The sequence below is a fragment of the Lithobates pipiens genome, unplaced genomic scaffold, assembly GCF_037356315.1.
Source record: "Lithobates pipiens isolate NorthernLeopardFrog02 unplaced genomic scaffold, aLitPip1_a1.2 Scaffold_16, whole genome shotgun sequence".
Taxonomy (NCBI): domain Eukaryota; kingdom Metazoa; phylum Chordata; class Amphibia; order Anura; family Ranidae; genus Lithobates; species Lithobates pipiens.
In genome coordinates, this window is record NW_027507748.1 from 116,535,948 (window position 1) to 116,554,914 (window position 18,967).

At 42.3% G+C, this 18,967-nt stretch overlaps 1 protein-coding gene across 1 annotated transcript in view; it reads right to left on the reverse strand.

Annotated features, from left to right (window-relative positions):
* CPD (carboxypeptidase D) overlaps window positions 1-18,967 on the reverse strand; it is a 150,138-nt gene that overhangs the window by 108,370 nt on the left and 22,801 nt on the right. Inside the window, exon 2 of the mRNA XM_077480331.1 lies at window positions 5,766-6,013. Coding sequence (XP_077336457.1) covers window positions 5,766-6,013 — 248 coding nt within the window. The remainder of the gene's footprint in view (window positions 1-5,765; window positions 6,014-18,967) is intronic.

The following is an 18,967-nucleotide window of genomic DNA, read 5'->3' on the forward strand; positions in this document are numbered from 1 at the left end:
GAAATGGGAGGAAAACGCAGTTTTCTCTGACACACCGTGTGAACTGATAATGTACAGACGATATATCGACGACATAATAGTGTTGTGGAAAGGAAGTAGCGCTAGTCTGAACGAATTTCAACAGAGGCTGAACCTCAACGATTTAAATATAACGTTGACGTGGAACACAGACGAAAAAGAAATAACGTTCCTGGACCTGACAATTATACAAGAAGATGGCAAACTGCAGACCAAAACGCACTTCAAAAGCGTCGACAAAAACAGTTATCTCCCGGTCACAAGTTGCCACCATCATAACTGGTTTTTTAACATTCCCAAAGGCCTGTTTATGAGACTGAGGAGAAATTGCAGTAAAGAAGATGTATTCTTGGAGCAGGCTAGCTCTATGGGTCAGAGATTCTGCGATAAAGGCTATGACAAGAACGTAATCCTGGAAAAAATAACAGAAGTTAAGAATATGGATCGCCGGAACCTCCTCAAGGAGAAAGAAAAGAGTATTGAACTGGATAAAAGTAAAAACAAGAAATCGAAAGAAGGAAGAATAATTCTTGACTATAACAGCCAATATAAAAGTATAGAAAAAATAATAAAAAGACATTGGCACATTCTATTGAATGACAAGGACTTACATGAAGTTTTACCTTCAAGACCACATTTCACATATAGACGTGCCCCAACCCTAAGGGATATGTTGGTAAAAAATATACCAGACCCCCCCGCGAATAACTACACGTTTTTTACGGGTAAGGGGTTTTACCCATGTAAGAGGTGCTATGCATGCACAAGGGCAAGTAAACCTACAAAAGTATTCGAATTTTCGTCCACAAGTACTGGTAACGCATACAAAATTAGAGACTTTATATGCTGTAATACAGAAGGCGCTGTATATGCTTTTGAATGTAGCTGCGGCCTACAATATGTTGGCCGCACAAAGAGACCTTTAAGGATTAGGCTCAAGGAGCATATGCAGAACATTCAAAAGGGTTATGATAAGCATAGTGTTTCCAAGCACTTTGCTATTCACCACAAAAAAGACCCCAAAGATTTAAAATTCTGGGGCATCACCCCTTATGTCAAACATTGGAGGGGTGGACATAAAGTAAGGACTTTGAGCCAAATAGAGTCAAAGTGGATTTTTACCCTCGATACTTTTGCCCCTAGAGGATTGAATATTGAGTTTGACTTGAACTGTTTTATCAGTAACTTTTAGTGCCTTTTATTCCACCTCCCGTTCTGTTCACTGAATTTTAATTAATTTTCTAAATCTCGATTTTTATTTATTTTTAATTTTAATTCGCGTAACTTCGTTTTATATTAAATTTAATTTCTATAGATATTGACTTAGTGTATAGATACTCTTTTCAAAAACAACAAGTTTATTGGTGGACAAGATCAGCAAGTCATACAGCATACAAAACATTTGAGAGTAACATGGCTATCAGTGTACAGATACAGATGTCATACATAGCAACGAGAAACTTTACAGCTACGTTGGTCAAACTCTCTTCAAAAACCACCCCACCAACCCACCCACCACCCACCCACCGGTCAGTTTCGCCAATAGACTGGGAACGTAGAGCCCACATAATTTCTAGATTTCAATTGTAAGCAGGGTGCCAACCGTACACCATTAATCAGGCTCCACACATGTGTCTGGGTTGGCAAGCCACCTATCCCATATCCTATTATATTTATTGGGGCAGCCCCTATGCGCATATATGACCTTCTTCAAAGGCAGTGACAGATTCACCTCAAGTATCCACGCTCTAACTGTGAGTGGTACTGTGCGTAACCACAGCTTAGCGATCAGCTTCCTAGCACTGAACAGGGTCTCGTGTAGAAAGGCAGCATGACAGCGGTTGGTCTGAGCGTCAGGAAGAAGGCCTAGTAGACAAAGTTTGGGGTCAGCCTGTAACGGAGAACCCATGTGGTCATGCAGAAAGCGGATGACTTGCAACCAGAAGGCTTGAACGTCCGGGCAGGCCCATAGTAAATGATAAAATGTACACGGGTGCTCCCCACAACGCGGACACCCTGGGTCATATGCCGTGCGGAACTTGCTCAGTCTTAGTGGGGTGAGATAAGCCTTGTGTATAATATAGAGTTGGGTTAGCCGGTCAGACAGTCTAGGGGAAACCAGTCCAACATTGGTGAGGACGTCCTCCCAGTCTTCAGTGTCTAATGGGCCCACATCCACCTCCCACCTATGTTTAGCTACCTCCGCAATCCCAGTTACCGTGCGCGATCTAAGTAAGGTGTATATATTTGAAATAAGCTTGGCGGGGTCCTCCCCTACTATAACCCCCACCAGGGGCATTTCTTGAGTACTAGGGAACCCTTCCACAAACTGGGCTCAGAGGGCGTGCGAGAGAGTGTATAGATACTTCTAGCTGATTATGTTGTCAATACACACGTCATTTCCGCGATCCTTTTATCTATAGATATATATATATTTTTTTATATATATTTTTTAATATAGGACTGTGCCTTCTTTAAAAGTCTGGTTTTTTAACTGATTTTATTGGTTTTACTATTTTCTCTGGTCTTTATCGCTTTATTGTGTCTATTTATATGTATGCATATTTTTACATATGTACATATGCATATATATATATATATATATATATATATATATATATATATATATATATATATATATATATATATATATATATATATACAGAATTGCCCCATCTCTAAGTGTACATATGCACATATTTGGGTGTCTAGAAATGATTGTCGCATACTAACGACTTGCTACTGCCATCTGTGATGTTCTCTGGCATCTTAAAAAGTAAAAAACTCACTACTGCCAGGTGTGATGTTTTCTGGCATTCTATAAAGCAAGAAACATTGTTTTGTTTCTCTAGGTTTTCCTATATAATCAAATTAAAGGCCGCCCCCCGTGCTAGTATTAAGATGGCTTGCCACCAAAACAATGGCCGTTCCTCATTTGCTATCCGGGGGCTTTGAGAAAATGGCTGTTGATATATTTATATATGTGAATATAGAGCACTTGTTCCGTTTTCCAATATTGGATGTGGAGGGACATCGTGTTTGCACATATATCGTTCCTCCCAAAGCACGTTTTAATTATGGGCTCCATATAATTCGTCCGTTTTTCTCTAAGTAATCTATGTCTGGCCGTTCGTTTTCTCCTTATCTACACTACATGGATCCGCTCTAATGAATCACTTCGAGCGGACTGTAGTGTTAAACATAAAGTCGGATACACCCACGTAATTGGCTCGCTCCTTTAACATACGCCCTAACTATGCTAATAGTGGGCGTTCCGACTGTTTCCAGTCTTTCTTGATCGTACGTCCAGTTATGTAAATAGTGGGCGGACGTGCGTTCCCCATCTTCCTTGATCGTACGTTTAGTTATGCTAATTGTGGGCGGACGTACGTCCGCCCAGTACACTCAAAAGCACTTCCGTCCCTTTCACAATTATCCCAGTTGAAGTCCATACGAGACGCAACGCGTAGGAGAACGGAAGTGACGTCTGTATCTAAGGAAATCGTTCAGATCTGTTAAGCTGTGTGCTCGTTTACTCGTTCCTCTATGTGAGTAATTTTAGCTATTTTAATAAAATATTTGACTGAAATACTACACCATGAAATACTGAAATACTACACCATGGAGGCTCTCCTTTACTTGTTGTTTTGAGCATTGCTACACTGGCCACAACTACAAGGGTGAACGGCATCGTTAGAAGCTCCCATCCACAGCCCCGCTGACCCCCCTGAGTCTTCCCTGCAATATTTGCTGTTCTGCTGCATACCTTGCAGCTGCAAGGTAATTGTTTAATATAACCAGCACTGGCACGGAACACCGTTGGAGGAGAGTTGCCCCGGCACATTGCACTTTTTTTGCGGCTGTGAAATCACATCGGAAAATTGCATGATTGAACTGTGTATGGGACACTTTATTGAAATTCACGTTTTTGCTGCTATTTTACTTTTTTTATTAAGGAATGTAATTGAGACATTCCTTTGTTTTTTCTACACATTTTAGATCACCGATTTTATGTGTTTATATGTTTTTGATCACTTAGATTATCACATATACTCTTTCTACTACTTTGCTGCATTGATATCACAGATGTCTATTTAACTTTAATTCATGCACTTTATGGTCTTAAGCACTGTTTCTGTTTATTTTAAGACACAGGAATAATACATATGAACACTATACATTAGTTGTTCAATCTAATACACCCTTTAAGTTTTAAGCACTGCTCACTGAACACTTTAAGAATTATTTATACGTTTTTTTATACTATGTGATTTATATTTATTGTAAGCATTTTGTTGGTATTTAGGAAGCGCAACACACCCCTCCCCCCCTGTTCTTTGTCTTTAATATTGAGAGTTCACTCATAGAGTGTTTGCTGCTCCTGCTAGAACATTCCTTTTGCTATCTTCCATTTTTTTGTCATAGAGCGCAGGAGCCCCTTTTGTACACATATGTAACCTCTGAAATACATCTTTCTGCAGCAAGGGAACATAAACGTAGGTCTATACGAGACAGCAAGGACTGCTTCAGCCCCAGGTTTTTAGCTTGCCACAGATCCTTCCACTATAACTCCTCCACAAATTTTTTCAGAGCAGTACATTTAGTCCCCTGTCCAGCCATGACTGGAGGATGTTTATCTAAAGCAGGGTCTGTATATCAATTGAAATCACCCAGGACATAAAGTGGTACCTCAGGGTATTTCATTTGATATTGATATGTGGTATGTAAACAAAAGCAAGAATACATTTAAGGGAGTATAAACGACTTGGAACTTGACTTGGCAAAGGACTTCTTAGCCTGAAACGCTGTCACCATTTCCACCTCTGTCTGTACAGGGTGTCCTCCCCCAGCTGCTTTGTTAGACAGCATTTTTTTTTTCTTATAGCTTGTGTTAATCAGTGCATGTCTTGTTTAGACATGCAGCCTGGAATTGAATTATAATTTCCTATATGTATCTATGTATATTACCACTGAATTAAAAATACAGCTATTGAAATACCTATGCACATGAAGTGCTAGCTTACCATTTTGACTTATCCTGGGTATTAGGGGCTTTGAAAAAGTCTTTGTTTAGCTTTAGCATCCACATGCCTGTCTATGTATATATGTTTGATTACAGATGTGCGCACATGCTTTAATTATTATTAATTATCTAACAATTGGGTTTGAGGTTTGAATGAGGATGTACCTTAAAAATGCTCATAGACCACAATCTGTAAATTGTACAGATTACTGCTAAATTTGAGAGAATTAATGTAAGCTGTAGTACAAAATGAATTACTGTACTGTAATTGTAGATCAGATAACCATGGATTTGCACAGAAAAGTAAATAGGATTATCAAAAACCAGATCCACATGATCCATCATCAGTTTGTATAATCAAATAGTGACAACACAGGATGACACAAACTGCTAGAATTAGTATCCAGATGACCCTTGACCCTGCATAACTATTTCTATTTAAAAAAAAATTGAATTGTCTAGGTTTGTGTTATAAGCACACTTCATACATTGGGCAGTTTGGGCAGTTTATCTACCCCGTCTGCAAATATGTGATAACCTAAGAATAAAATTTATAAAAAAGACCATTTATAATTCAAAACTAAACCCGCCATTCTCCCAGGTTTGGCCAGAGGAGTCCATTAGTAATCCATAGCAAAGGAGGTATATCTATTATTTTATAATTGTATTTAAAATGATGATGCAACAGGCAACATGCAGTGTACAGGAACATGCTGTGACATACCTTGAACATCATACCAGTGGGCTCCATTAGTGATTCCATCAGGGAAAACCTCATCTTCCTCATCCTTACACTTTGGGTGACCAGTCTTCATGATAGGGTGGTTTGAAGCATAGGCTCTGGCCAGATACTGGAACACTTTGTCATCTGTGGATCTGCTATAGAAGCCAGTCTCCTGATGAGAGCTGGAATCGTCAAAGGGATAGCTAGCCACCACTGAGCCACCATGCAAGTTACCAGAGAGCACAAACCTGGACAAGAAAAGGGAAATGTAAAAATATGTTTCTACAGTAAATAAAATTGTAAGTCAGTACTTATTTTAGCTGACATATATGACAACAATGCCATACATTTGTTTACAGTATGTACGCATTATCCATTACGATGATACACCTGGCCGATTAACGGTTCGGTCAGTCTCTACAGTTGTTACAAAATGTTTTCAATGTCTTGCTATATTATTGCAACTCACTCTGTAACAGATAACAAACATTCTTTTTTCGTAAACTGTACTTATACCTTTTGCAATAAAAAGAGTTTAAAAAACAAAAAAGAAACTGCAAGTCAGCATTAAAAGCATACCTATCCACTTGCCGACCGCCGCACGCCGATGTACGTCGGCAGAATGGCACGGGCAGGCATAAGGGCTTACATGTACGTCCTTGCCTGCCCGCCCGGTGCCTGCGGCGGTCGGTATTCGTTCGGGAGCGATCCCGGACGAGGGGGCGGCCATTCATTCATGGCCACCCCCTCTCGATCGCTCCCGGCGAATGAAAATGTCCGGTGACATCACTTCCTCTCCTGTAATGTAAACACAGGACAGGAAGTGATGTATTCTCTCCTCTGTGTCGGTAGTTTTCATTCCGGCACCGAGGAGAGAGGTTCGGTGAGTTGCACCAACACACCCCACATACAGTAGAACATGCCAGGCACACTCACACCCCCCCTTTACCCCCGATCACCCCCCAATTACCCCTGCCCCCCCAGTCACAGTGACACCAATTGCTTTTTTATTTTATTTTTTTTGCATTGGTGTCATTTGTGACTGTAGTAACTGTTAGGGCAGTTAGGGTTAGCCCCCTTTAGTTCTAATGTGCCCCCCTAACCCCCCCAATAAAGGTTTAACCCCGTGATCACCCCCCGTCGCCAGTGTCACTAAGGCTGGGTTCACATTGCAGCGGTTTATGAGAACGAATGTGATTCGCACCGCACTGCAGTGCAAATCACATCCGATCTCTGTGCGATTCGAGTTCAAGCCATACAGATAGTATGGCTGAATTCGTGTCGCACCCGCCGCAAATTCGCACGGGACCCTTTTTTTGGCCCGCAGCAGAATCGGATCGCATGGGTGTTCACACCATGCGATCCGAGTTTGCAGATCGCACTGCGATATGCGAACTGATCTGGGGGTGTCATTAACATTTCACTGACACTCCCAGCAGTTCGCATAGGGCAGTGTGAACTGCCGCCGGGAGGCATGCGATGCGGGGACCCGCCGGGGATTCATGGCGTTCCCGTATCGCTCCAGTGTGAACCCAGCCTAATAAGCGATAGTTTTTCTGATCATTGTATTAGTGTCACAGGCGACGCTTGTTAGGCAGGTAGGTATTTAGGTTCGCCGCAGCTTTTTATAGCGCCAGGGACCCCCATATACTACCGCATAAAGCCCCCCTGATTGCCCCCTAGTTAACCCTTTCACCAGTGATCACCATATAACTGTTACAGGTGACGCTGGTTGGTTAGTTATTTTTTTTATAGTTTCAGGGCACCCGCCATTTATTACCTAATAAAGGTTTAACCCCCTGATCACCCGGCGGGTGTCATTTGTGACTGTAATAACTGTTAGGGCAGTTAGGGTTAGCCCCCTTTAGTTCTAAGGTACCCCCCTAACCCCCCCCAATAAAGGTTTAACCCCGTGATCCCCCCCCGTCGCCAGTGTCACTAAGGCTGGGTTCACATTGCAGCGGTTTATGAGAACGGATGTGATTCGCACCGCACTGCAGTGCAAATCACATCCGATCTCTGTGTGATTCGAGTTCAGCCATACAGATAGTATGGCTGAATTCGTGTCGCACCCGCCGCAAACTCGCACGGGACCCTTTTTTGGTCCGCAGCAGAATCGGATCGCATGGGTGTTCACACCATGCGATCCGAGTTTGCAGATCGCACTGCGATATGCAAACTGATCTGGGGGTGTCATTAACATTTCACTGACACTCCCAGCAGTTCGCATAGGGCAGTGTGAACTGCCGCCGGGAGGCATGTGATGCGGGAACCTGCCGCGCATTCGTGGCGTTCCCGCATCGCTCCAGTGTGAACCCAGCCTAATAAGCGATCGTTTTTCTGATCACTGTATTAGTGTCACAGGTGACGCTAGTTAGGCAGGTAGGTATTTAGGTTCGCCGCAGCTTTTTATAGCGCCAGGGACCCCCATATACTACCGCATAAAGCCCCCTGATTGCCCCCTAGTTAACCCTTTCACCAGTGATCACCATATAACTGTTACAGGTGACGCTGGTTGGTTAGTTTTTTTTTATAGTTTCAGGGCACCCGCCATTTATTACCTAGTCTCACTAGTGTACCCCTAAATTTAGGGGTGTCTACTTTCCAAAATGGGGTCATTTGGGGGGGGTTTGTGCCATCTTGGCATTTTATGGCCTTCAAAACTGTAACGCCCTTAGAAAGCCTGAAGGCGGTGCTTGGTTTTCGGGGCCCCGTACGCGGCTAGGCTCCCAAAAAGTCCCACATATGTGGTATCCCCATACTCAGGAGAAGCAGCAGAATTTATTTTGGGGTGTCATTTCACATATGCCCATGGCATGCGTGAGCAATATATCATTTAGTGACAACTTTGTGTAAAAAAAAAAAAAAAAATTTTTTTTTTGTCATTATTCAATCGCTTGAGGCAAAAAAATAAAATATTCAATGGGCTCAACATGCCACTTATCAATTTCCTTAGGGTGTCTACTTTCCAAAATGGGGTCATTTGGGGGGGGTTTTGTACTGCCCTGCCATTTTAGCACCTCAAGAAATGAGATAGGCAGTCGTAAACTAAAAGCTGCGTAAATTCCAGAAAACGTACCTTAGTTTGTAGATGTGACAACTTTTGCGCAAACCAATAAATATACAATTATTGACTTTTTTTTTTACCAAAGACGTGGCTGAATACATTTTGGCCTAAATGTATGACTAAAATTGAGTTTATTGGATTTTTCTAATAACAAAAAGTAGAAAATATCATTTTTTTTCAAAATTTGCGGTCTTTTTACGTTTATATCGCAAAAAATAAAAATCGCAGAGGCAATCAAATACCATCAAAAGAAAGCTCTATTTGTGGGAAGAAAAGGACGCAAATTTTGTTTGGGTACAACATTGCATGACCGCGCAATTACCAGTTAAAGCAGCGCAGTGCCAAATTGTAAAAAGACCTCTGGTCATTTACCAGCAAAATGGTCCGGTCTGAAGGTGGCTATATAAACAAGGGTTTGATGAACTTGGCAGCCATTCTAAACGTTAGAAAACAAAGGTCAAATCCAAAAAGGAGACTCCTCATTTTGTCTGCTTTTATCTTTAATTAATCAGACAACCCTTCTCTTTGGGTATGGCAGGTTGACAGAATTTGGTCTGCCCATAGATATTAGAGGGTGATCAGTAGAGATGGCTTGGGCGGGTTTGAAATCCCATGTGCCCAATCCTGCCAGGAAGCCCACTCTGCACACAGCTAATCACAGGCAGCGAGACATTTTCCAATTTCTCCATGTCCTTTGACGATGCCCTGTAGGAGGGGTGAAATGCATCAATGTACTTCCAGTTTGTGCTAAACCCCTGATGCAATTTCCGCTTCCGTGTAACACCCGCCAACCAGCAGCGTACTCAGATGATCTCTAACTGATGCCCATTTTTGCCAGCTATCCTGTAAATGGCGCTTAGGTTGCACTTTGCTCTTTATTTTAGAGGTATTTCACTATGAGTTTCCCCATGTACAGAGTGTGGTGAATCCTCTCCGATATAAAGAAATCCTTCTGGAAGAGTCTCTGAGCAACCAACCCTTACACCCTAGATCATAGCTTATTTTGACTCCAGACTGCAAAGCCGAGGGTCCAATATTTTTGGTGAGTGGGGTCACCAAAAAGGGGGGGGGGGGGACGTTGCACTTTATTTAATATGAGCACCAAGCACTTCATTTTGTGTATTCTATGTTTGCAAATGTATGTCATTAAACTATTTAGATTAATATTTTTCTGCCAGCACTATAAGTCACAGATCGCCACCATTACTAGTAAAATAAATAAACAGAAATAACCCATAGTTTGTAGACACTATAATTTTTGGGCAAACCAATCAATTTACGCTGATTAGGATTCTTTTTACCAAAAATATGTAGCAGAATAAATGTCTGAACGTTATGAAGAAATGTGATTATTTTTTTATTGGATATGTTATATAGTAGAAAGAAATATGGGTTTTTTTTTTTTTGTCAAGAAAAACAAAAAACAAAAAAAATAAAAAAATAAATAAAAAAACGCAGAGGTGATCAAATACCACCAAAAGAAAGCTCTATTTGTGGGGGGAAAAGAAGGGCATACATTTTTTTGGGATACAGTGTTGCACAACTGCACAAAAGTAAGTTAAAATAAGGCAGTGCCATATCGCAAAAAAAATGGCATGGGCGTGGGGGGGGGGGAGGGTAAATCTTCAGGAGGTCAAGTGGTTAATAGCTTTACAAAGCTGTATGCTGGTACTTGTGTACACACATGCATGCATACAACCATGGATGAGGACTCTGTGTACACATGGACTTATTGCAAGTACCAGCGTACAGCCACAGATTTCTAAATTTTATGTTGTATTGCATTGTTCCAATGACTGGTGGTCAGAAGAAGGGTACAGAATCGGGTACCCTTGAGGCTGGGTTCACACTTTGGCTCTATGTCAGGTTTTCTGATCCAATTCGCAGTAGGAGGAGATTTTGACCGGCTGTCTATGGACTCCAGTTCACATATTTCCTCAGCGGCTCCGGTGTGATTTACATAAAATCACTGTGCGTCTTTCGGTCCGTTTCAGGTCCGAATTCAGCCCAACATTCGGTCTGAAACGTTGAACCAGGACGCACCGGACCCCTGCTGTGAGCCACATGTGGCTCATATGTGAAACCAGCCTCAGGGGTGCAATATACATTTTGATTTACATTTTTTTTTTATGATTACAGATAAAGCTGCGTTTAAATTATATAGGGGGCTGAAGAAAGTAAAGTTTCTTTGTTGGAAGATAAACGCGAAACTGAATGAATCGGTTTTTCAGCCTTCCCAATTATAAAATTGCATTTGCTGAGGGCTAGAACTACGTTGACACAGTATATGAGGAAAAAAAGAAGAGACAGATTTTCCGAAAATCCTACACAGCCATTTAATTTCCGCACTCCATTGTAAGGCAGAACAACTTCTCATTACAGGCGGTCCCCGGGTTACAAACAAGACAGGTTCTGTATGTTTGTTCGTAAGTTGAATCTGTAAGTTGGAACAGGTAAAAAAAATGTAAGTGTCGCTCCAGCCAAAAAACGTTTTTTAAGCTTTTTGGATAGCATAGGGAAAGGTTATCACCCTTGCAACATTTATTTTGCCGTCTGTGCCCCTGTTCAGAAGATTCAAACGTAAAAATAATTCATCTGAAATACTGTACACATTTTTCGTATTCTGAGGTCAGGGTGCTGAACTTAAATGGAAAGAAAAATAATTATGGGCCAAGTTATAATAACTGTAGGTTAAAGTGTATGGCAAGTACATTCAAGCATTGAACGTGTCTAGACTGTTTCAGCCAATGTCATAATTCAGAAGATGATCAACAGCAGCAGCTGAGCACAAAAAAAAAAAAAAAAAAGAAAAGAAAATAAATAATATACACGTGTCGTACTGAGTGTGAATGTGCTCCTATACACCCTGGGGGCCTCTGAATCTAGGCAGGCAATATGCATGAATCAACCAACAGCATTCTCTTCAGTGTGCCCATCAGTGCAACCAAAAGCCTGAATTTTTGCAATGAAGTAAATCACAACTAGCTAGAATAAAACATGTAACATTGCTCAAAGAAATTATTAAATATAAGGCGTTACATGCATCATGTCAGACTTGCTACCATAAATAAAAACTTAAAGAGCAATTCCAGGTAGCCTGTTTTTTCTGACACCAGGTGATATGAGAGTGTGTTCATGAGTGGGACCTGTCCTGGGACCATTTTATGATCCTATAGGACAGATTTGACTACAAGTACCACCTACCTTACCTGCTAGTTATTTATGTAATATGTAAGTAATGGCAATTAAAAAGGAGTCGTACAGCCAAAACTTATTTGGCTGTACGTATCCTGTGGATCAAGGGATTGCAGTCCGGTCTGCACTCCTGTGACCCATTTTCATCTGACGTCACCGAGCCGGCAGCGACAATAAAGTGGGGATCTGCCTACATGCCTAGATCGGCACCCAGCTCGGCTTCTCAGAATCCCTCCACAGCCCAGCACTCCAGTGAGCAAAGGGGGGGGGGGGGGGGGGCAGAGCAGAGAGTGGTGACCAACAGTCACCAAAAGCTTGAACAATCACTTGACTAATCCATTTAGAAATAGTAAATTTCGACGCTGCCTGTCCTCTTAGGACCTTCTGGCAACACAAACAAAACATATGTTTTATGAATCTGAGCGGTCACCTTCAAATAGACCTTGACTGCTCTCACCACATCAAGAGAATGTAGTGACCTTTCTTCCGCAGAAGGAGCTTCTGGAAAAAATGAAGGCAGAACAATATCCTGGTTCAAATGAAAACCTGACACTATCTTCAGTAGGAAATTAGGATGAGGACGCAATACAACCTTATGCTTATGAATAATCAAATATGGCCCTACAAAAAAAAGAGCATCCAACTCTGATACTCTTCTTGCAGAAGATATGGCAACCAAAAAAACAAAATTTCCTTGTCAAAAGGACCAAGGGAATATCTCGCATCAGCTCAAAAGGCGCCGACAGGAATAAATTCAAGTCCCAAGGGTTCAGGGGTGACCTAACCAGAGGATTAATCCACGTTAACCCCTGAATAAAGCTACAAACCAGAGAGTGTGAAGCAAGTGGTCGTTGAAAAAACACTGATAAGGCTGACACCCAGCGTTTGATAGTACTCAAGCCAGCTTCATTTCTAATCCCATCTGTAGAAATTCAAGGATCCTACCTATGACATATTTCCTGGGGTGCCAACCCCTGGATTCACACCAGGAGACATATGCCTTCCAGACTCTATAATATGACTCTGGAGGCCGGCTTCCTAGCAATAACCAAAGTAGAAACGACTGAACCTGACAGCCCATGGTCTTTCAGAATGTGGGCGTTAATAGCCAAACCGTTAAATTCAGCATTTCTAAGGTAGGATGGAATACCGAATCTTGCGAGAGAAGGTCTGGCCACGGTGGTAGGGTCCATGGGTCCCCCTACCACCATCTTTACGATCTCTGCATACCAAAATCTCCTGGGCCACAAGAATCACCTCCTTCCCTTCCTGCTTGATCCTGCGAAGAAGTCAGGGAAGCAGCAGAACAGGAGGGAACGCATAGATCAGTGAAAACTGATCCCATGGAAAAACCAAGGCATCTGTTCCGCAAACCAACGGATCCTTTGTCCTTGACACAAAGTTGTCAATCTTTTTGTTGAACCTGGACGCAAACAGATCCACCCCCATAATTCCCCATCTTTGACATATTGACAGAAAGATGTCGGGGTGACTCAAGTAGTCCGCCTGCCAATAGCCAAGGAATGTTGTCTTCTGCCCAGGATAGGATAGGTTTCACCTCTCTGAGCCGCATGACTTCTCGTGCCCCCTTGGTGATTGATATAGGCCACTGTTGCGGCATTAATGTATTGGGTCCTGACAGGACAATTTCGTAATCTGAGCATACAGGCCTGCTGCCCGAATCTCTAGAATATTGATGGGTAAGGTAATTTCTGTTTTGGACCATTTTCCTTGGACAGATGCTTCTTCCAGGACTGCTGCCCAGCCCAGAAGGCTGGCATCCGTTGTCACCACCCTCCAGGTAACTGGTAGGAAGGACTTTCCTTTCTGAAGATTCTTAGATATCAACCACCAACTGAGGCTTTGACGTACTTTGAGGGATTAATGCATTGGGAAGTCTAGAGTTTGGACCTTCTTGTTCCTAGTTGACAGGATACTGTTTTGCATCAGTCTTGAATGAAACTACCATCTTTCACAACAATCTAATGCAAAGTGGAATAGAAGGATTCTTCTTTGCTTTGACCACCTGAATCAGTTCTCTTATGGAACTGATCTTTGCCTGGGGCAAGAACACCCTCTTTTGAGCTGTATGATCAGGCCCAAGTACTGAAATCTTCATGATTTTAAAGGAGGATTTCTCTAGGTTGAGAATCTAACCTAGGTATTCCGGGTAGCTGACTGTGGTGATCAAACTCTGGTTTAAGCAGGCTACAGACTGACCTATCAAGAGTTGATCGCCTAAATAAGCTAGAATTGTTATACCTTGAGCCCTTAATCTGGCTAAAGGGGGAGCCAGAACCTTTTTAAACACTCGAAGTGCAATAGCTAGACCGAAAGGCAGAGCTACAAACTGAAAATGAAGATTTTCTATCTGGAAGCGTAGATATTTATGGTAAGCGTGGAAAATAGGTACATGTAGATAAGCATCCTTGATGTCGATTGACGCTAGCAGTTCTCCACCTTGTAGAATGGAGACCACTGATCGGATTGACTCCATGCGAAAAGAGCAGATATTCAAAAAACGGTTTAGATCTTTGAGATCTAAAATGGGTCTGCCATCTCCGTTTGATTTTGGTACCGTAAAAAGGTTTGAATAAAACCCTAATCCTCGCACTTCCATGGGGACTACCAATATAATTTTTGGGGACAAGAGATGATCCAAAGCCAGAGAGACTTCTTTTTTTTCTTGGTCTCTGGGAACAAGTCATCTGAGATAACGAGGAGACGGGAACTCTCGGAAACTCTAGCCTGTAACCTAGAGATATTGAAGCCACCCATTTGTCTTGAGTGTTCCTGCCAGACCCTTGAGAACTGCAGAAGTCTTCCCCCCACTTGTGCGAGCTGGGGCGACCCTTCATAAGGAGATTTTAGTATTTTGTTTAGTGGGTTTCCTCCCCCAGGGCCTCTTGACCCTGGGGTTGACCCCGAGGTTTACTTCTTGAATTTGATGGTGGAAGTCTTCGTGACTGCCTGGAGGCAGATGCTCCTGGTATTGGAGAAGAAGCTTATTTAAAAGAAAAATGCTTAAACTTCTTAACTGGTAAAAGGGAACTTTTTCCATTAGAAATTATTTGCATGTATTTATCCAGCTCGTCTCCAAAAAACTGTTCACCATGAAATGGAGGACTAGCAAAGAGCTTTTTGCATAGCGCTTCGGCTGACCAATTTTTCAACCATAGAGCATAAGCCATGAGGCCTGGAGAATAGAATCTTTCATAGCGTCTACTGTAAAATATAACGCCTCTGATATCCCAGCCAAATCTTGGACCTGCTGATCAGGAATAATCTTGAGCACCTCTTTAAATTGGTCTTTTAAGGACTGGCATACCCTGATTGCTGCCAGCTCCTTTACTTTAGACCATTGTAAATCTTCTTCTCGGAAGATATATCAATCATCGCACCTGGGAGGCCTACATCTCTATGTGTAAGAAGAAAGGATGGCGTCCGCGCTCCTATTCCATATCCAGGGTCTTGCTGTTTCTACAGCGTGGAGTAGACCAGAAATTGGCTTTAAGCACCATTAAAGGACAGATATCAGCCTTGGCTGTCTTTTTTTCAGCGACCCCTGGTGTCTCACTCTCTAGTGAGCACCTTTGTTCAGGGGGTCCGACATGTAGTTCCTCCGGAGCGTCCACCGTTACCTCCATGGGATCTGAACCTGGTGTTATCGGCGCTTCAGAAGCCGCCGTTCCAGAATATCAGAGAAATTCCCTTGTTGACTCTTTCCCAGAAAGTGATCTTTCTAGTGGCCATTATATCGGTCAGGAGGGTTTTAGAACCCTTGTCCTGCAAGTCGCCCTATCTGGTTATCCATAAGGATAAGGTGGTGTTGCGTCCGCAACCTTCTTTTCTGACGAAGGTGGTTTTGGCGTTCCACATCAATGAGGACATTGTGTTACCATCTTTGTGTCCTACACCGACACATCCTAAAGAGGTGGCCCTCCATTCCCTGGACGTGGTTCGGGCTCTAAGGGTTTATTTGTCTGCCACGGCTCCCCTTCGGAAGTCAGACTCCGTTTGTTTCGGTAGCTGGTCCAAAGAAAGGCATGGCGGTCTCGTCGGCCACCATTTCCAGATGGATCAGACAGATTGTGGTACAGGCCTACGCCTTGAAGGGACAGGTGCCTCCCTTTCCGGTCACGGGCCATTCCACCAGGGCAATTGGAACCTCTTGGGCCTTCCGACATCAAGCGTCAGTCGCTCAAGTGTGTAAAGCGGCGACCTGGTCGTCTTTTCACACCTTTACAAAATTATACAAGGTAGATGTCAGTGCATCGGCTGATGCCTGTTTTGGCTGCAAAGTTTTGCAAGTGGCCGTGTAATTTGCAATTGCACTTAATTTTTTTCAGTTTTTTTTTTTTTTGACAAGAAACACAGTTACCTTTAAGTAATGCACTGTTGCATTGTTACCGCAAGTTCTGATGCGGTTAGATAAGGTGGCGACTCCCCGGTTTAGGAGCACTCTGTTTTTGTGGGTGAAGTTTTTATGCCGTTTTCCACCCCGTTTTGACACTGCTTAGGGACGTCCTGATGTGTCAGTCAGTGAATATATACAAGCTCATTATGCCTTTTTCCTTACAGGTGTAGGAAAAAAAAAAAAAAGTCAGCAGGTTTACTACCGCTTTAACCACTTGCCGTCGGCAGGCCGTCATAGGACGGCCTCGACTTTGCGGTGGTATCTGTATGATGCCCGAGGCTACAGGCATCATTCACATATCGGCATTTTCAGCCGGCGATTCCCTACACCATAAGAATGATCATAGCAGCTGTTCTGCCGACTGATCGTTCTTACGGGCTGCGAAAGGGGACGTCTCACCGCAGAGATCTGCGAGTAGGGGGCAGAATCCGCCAGCCCCGGATGTTGACCATAGAAATTTCCAGCGGACCAGAAGGTCGCTGGAGTCTCTATGATCGTGGCATCGGTTTTTTTTAAATGCAGAGGCCGGGCGTGATATCATAACATCATGGCTGGCCTCTGCATTCAAAAAAATAAATAAAACGGCGCCACCTCAGCTGGGAAGGCAGGATCGTGTTTTTTTTTTATTTTAGGCTTCCCAGCCTAGAGGTGAGATGTGGGGTCTTATTGACCCCATGTCCCACCATAAAGAGGACCTGTCATGTCATATTTCTATTACAAGGGACGTTTACATTTCTTGTAATAAAAAAAAATTGATCACTTTTATTCCTAAGTGTCAAAATAAAAATTAAGTAAAATTAACAATAAAAAATAAATTTTAAAGCGCCCCTGTCCCCATGTGCTCACACGCAGAAGTGAACACATACGCCCACATATAAAAATGGTGTTCAAACCACACATGTGAAGTGTCGCTGCGAACGTAAGAGCGAGAGTAATAATTCTAGATCTAGACCTCCTCTGTAACTCAAAACATGTAACCAGTAAAAAATTTTAAAGCGTCGCCTATGGGGAATTTTAAGTACCGAAGTTTGGCGCCATTCAGCGAGCGTGTGCAATTTTGAAGCATGACATGTTGGGTATCTATTTACTCGGTGTAACTTCATCTTTCACATTATGTAAAAAAATTGGGCTAACTTTACTGTTTTATATTTTTTAAAGCATGAAACAGTTTAAAAAAAAAATACATTTGAAAAATTGCTGCGCAAATACTGTGTGAGATAAAAAGTTGCACCGCCATTGTATTTCCATAGGGTGTCTGCTAAAAAAACATATATAAAAAACATATATAATGTTTGGAGGTTCCATGTAATTTTATAGCAAAAAAATTATGATTTTTACATGTAGGAGCGAAGTGTCAGAATTGGCCTGGGTGCGAAGTGGTAAATGCGTGTTGAAGCCGAAGCAAGTGTAAATGAGCCCTTACAATTATCTTGGATTCTGTTATCCGGTTTTGATCCGGCATTCCATTCTCTATTTTTATGGTTTAAGTTACTGTCAGATGGCCATTGAGGAAAGCCTTGCTGTGTTGGAGCTAACTTGCCAGAGATATTGAGCTTGTTTGAAGTTTTCCACCATCTGACTACACGAGACTAGCATCCAGGCTAAGAGTGGCTGTAGCTATCTGCTGGTGTTCGTGTGTAATCTAACAAGGAGCGATTTGTTGTGGTTAGGGATAGATGGTTGCCCCTGGATCCAAACAGCTTATATCCAGGGGTGGTCATCTGTCCCTAATCGCAGATAATTGCTCCATATATACTAACATTTAAACACTGGCAGACAGCTGTAGCCATTGTCAACTGAAGGAATCAACTTGCCACAATTCGCACAATTTTGCAATGTGGATGAGGCCTAATAATAGCAGCAGGATAATAACTACAAAAGATATAAAAGTACTGCAATAGCCTCAAATGTCCCTATAGACTGTCTATACTGCACCTGCTACCAACCAAAGCTGTCATTAGTGCATAGACATACACAGTACCCAAAAGGTTATTTTTTTTTATTTTTACAACATGTAATTCTCCTGCACAATGGCTAACCACTGAGGGTTTATAGCTTCTGCAAAGCGGTTAATTTAATTTATACGGTTTAAAAAAGCTAAAATGTATCACAGCCCGCAGCTACCAGACATTAACAGTCCATGCTAATCCTGAACTTGAAATGAACTAGACAGATCAATGTTAATTATCTGACGGGCCTGTTTTACAATATGCTCTATTTAACCATGTTTCCATAAAGCCATCTTGTTTTATATGGATTCAGATAAGTTCACCTTTTAGAAAAAAAATAAATGAATGCACATTTTTTTTGCAGGTAAAAATGTGCATTTATTTTTTTTTTCTTTTGGAGCCTGTAAAGCATTGCCATACAGGTCTCCTTCAGATCTGTCAGTAAATCTGTGTGCTGTACATCCTGTACAGGCAGGCAGATATAGTCCGACAGGAAGAAATCAATGAACTACCACGACACTCCCCAGCGCCATGGGTAGTTCATTGAGAACTGCACGCCAACAGCCACAAAGGA